Source organism: Etheostoma spectabile, chromosome 15 (assembly GCF_008692095.1).
Source record: "Etheostoma spectabile isolate EspeVRDwgs_2016 chromosome 15, UIUC_Espe_1.0, whole genome shotgun sequence".
Taxonomy (NCBI): domain Eukaryota; kingdom Metazoa; phylum Chordata; class Actinopteri; order Perciformes; family Percidae; genus Etheostoma; species Etheostoma spectabile.
In genome coordinates, this window is record NC_045747.1 from 31881607 (window position 1) to 31882246 (window position 640).

Consider the following 640-nt stretch of genomic DNA (forward strand, 5'->3'; position numbering starts at 1 on the left):
TCAAGCTGCAACATGTAAGGGAAACCCATGTCTGCATCTTTTGGGTTCACAATATGTTTTTCAGGCTCCATTCAATCTCCAGACTAAATGGAGCCTGAAAACTGTGCAAACTATTGTAAAAGTATAAAGTAAACACGAGGCCTGGCCTCCCCTCAAAGCCTGGGACTCACCTTGGCATTGAGAGCGTCGTCCAGCAGCACGTTTTGGGGCTTCAGGTCCTGGTGGAGCACGGGTCGGGGCAGAGTGTGGAGGAAGTTTATACCCAGAGCCACTTGGTGAGCCAGTCTGAAGACCAGCGGCCAGGGTGGAGTTCCCCTCAATGCTTCCTGTAAGATGGTTTCAGATCCACAAAGTGGAGAATAGTGGAGATAGTGGAGACAGTCAGCTACACCCACACCTACACCACCATTCAAAGGTTTGGAATATGATGTTATATTTAAGTTTTCTTTTTTGTTTAATGACTATTTTAAAATAAAGCGGTATAACTTTGACAACAAATGTATTATGTATTTATTCTATACTTTTGTATTGTAAATGCAAGACTAACTTGTAGCGTAAGTATTTTTTACAGAGTATTCCTACTCTAAGTAAAAGATATAAGTGGTTGTTCCAGCCCTGGTCACCTGTAGGGAGGCCAATG

At 43.1% G+C, this 640-nt stretch overlaps 1 protein-coding gene across 1 annotated transcript in view; it reads right to left on the bottom strand.

Moving 5' to 3' along the window:
* LOC116702278 (receptor-interacting serine/threonine-protein kinase 2-like) overlaps positions 1 to 640 on the bottom strand; it is a 5794-nt gene that overhangs the window by 4743 nt on the left and 411 nt on the right. The window contains exons 2-3 of the mRNA XM_032536432.1: positions 624 to 640; positions 171 to 326 (exon numbers count right to left, since the gene is read on the bottom strand). The exon at positions 624 to 640 is cut by the window's right edge and continues 149 nt beyond it. Of these exons, the coding sequence (XP_032392323.1) occupies positions 171 to 326; positions 624 to 640 (173 nt within the window). The remainder of the gene's footprint in view (positions 1 to 170; positions 327 to 623) is intronic.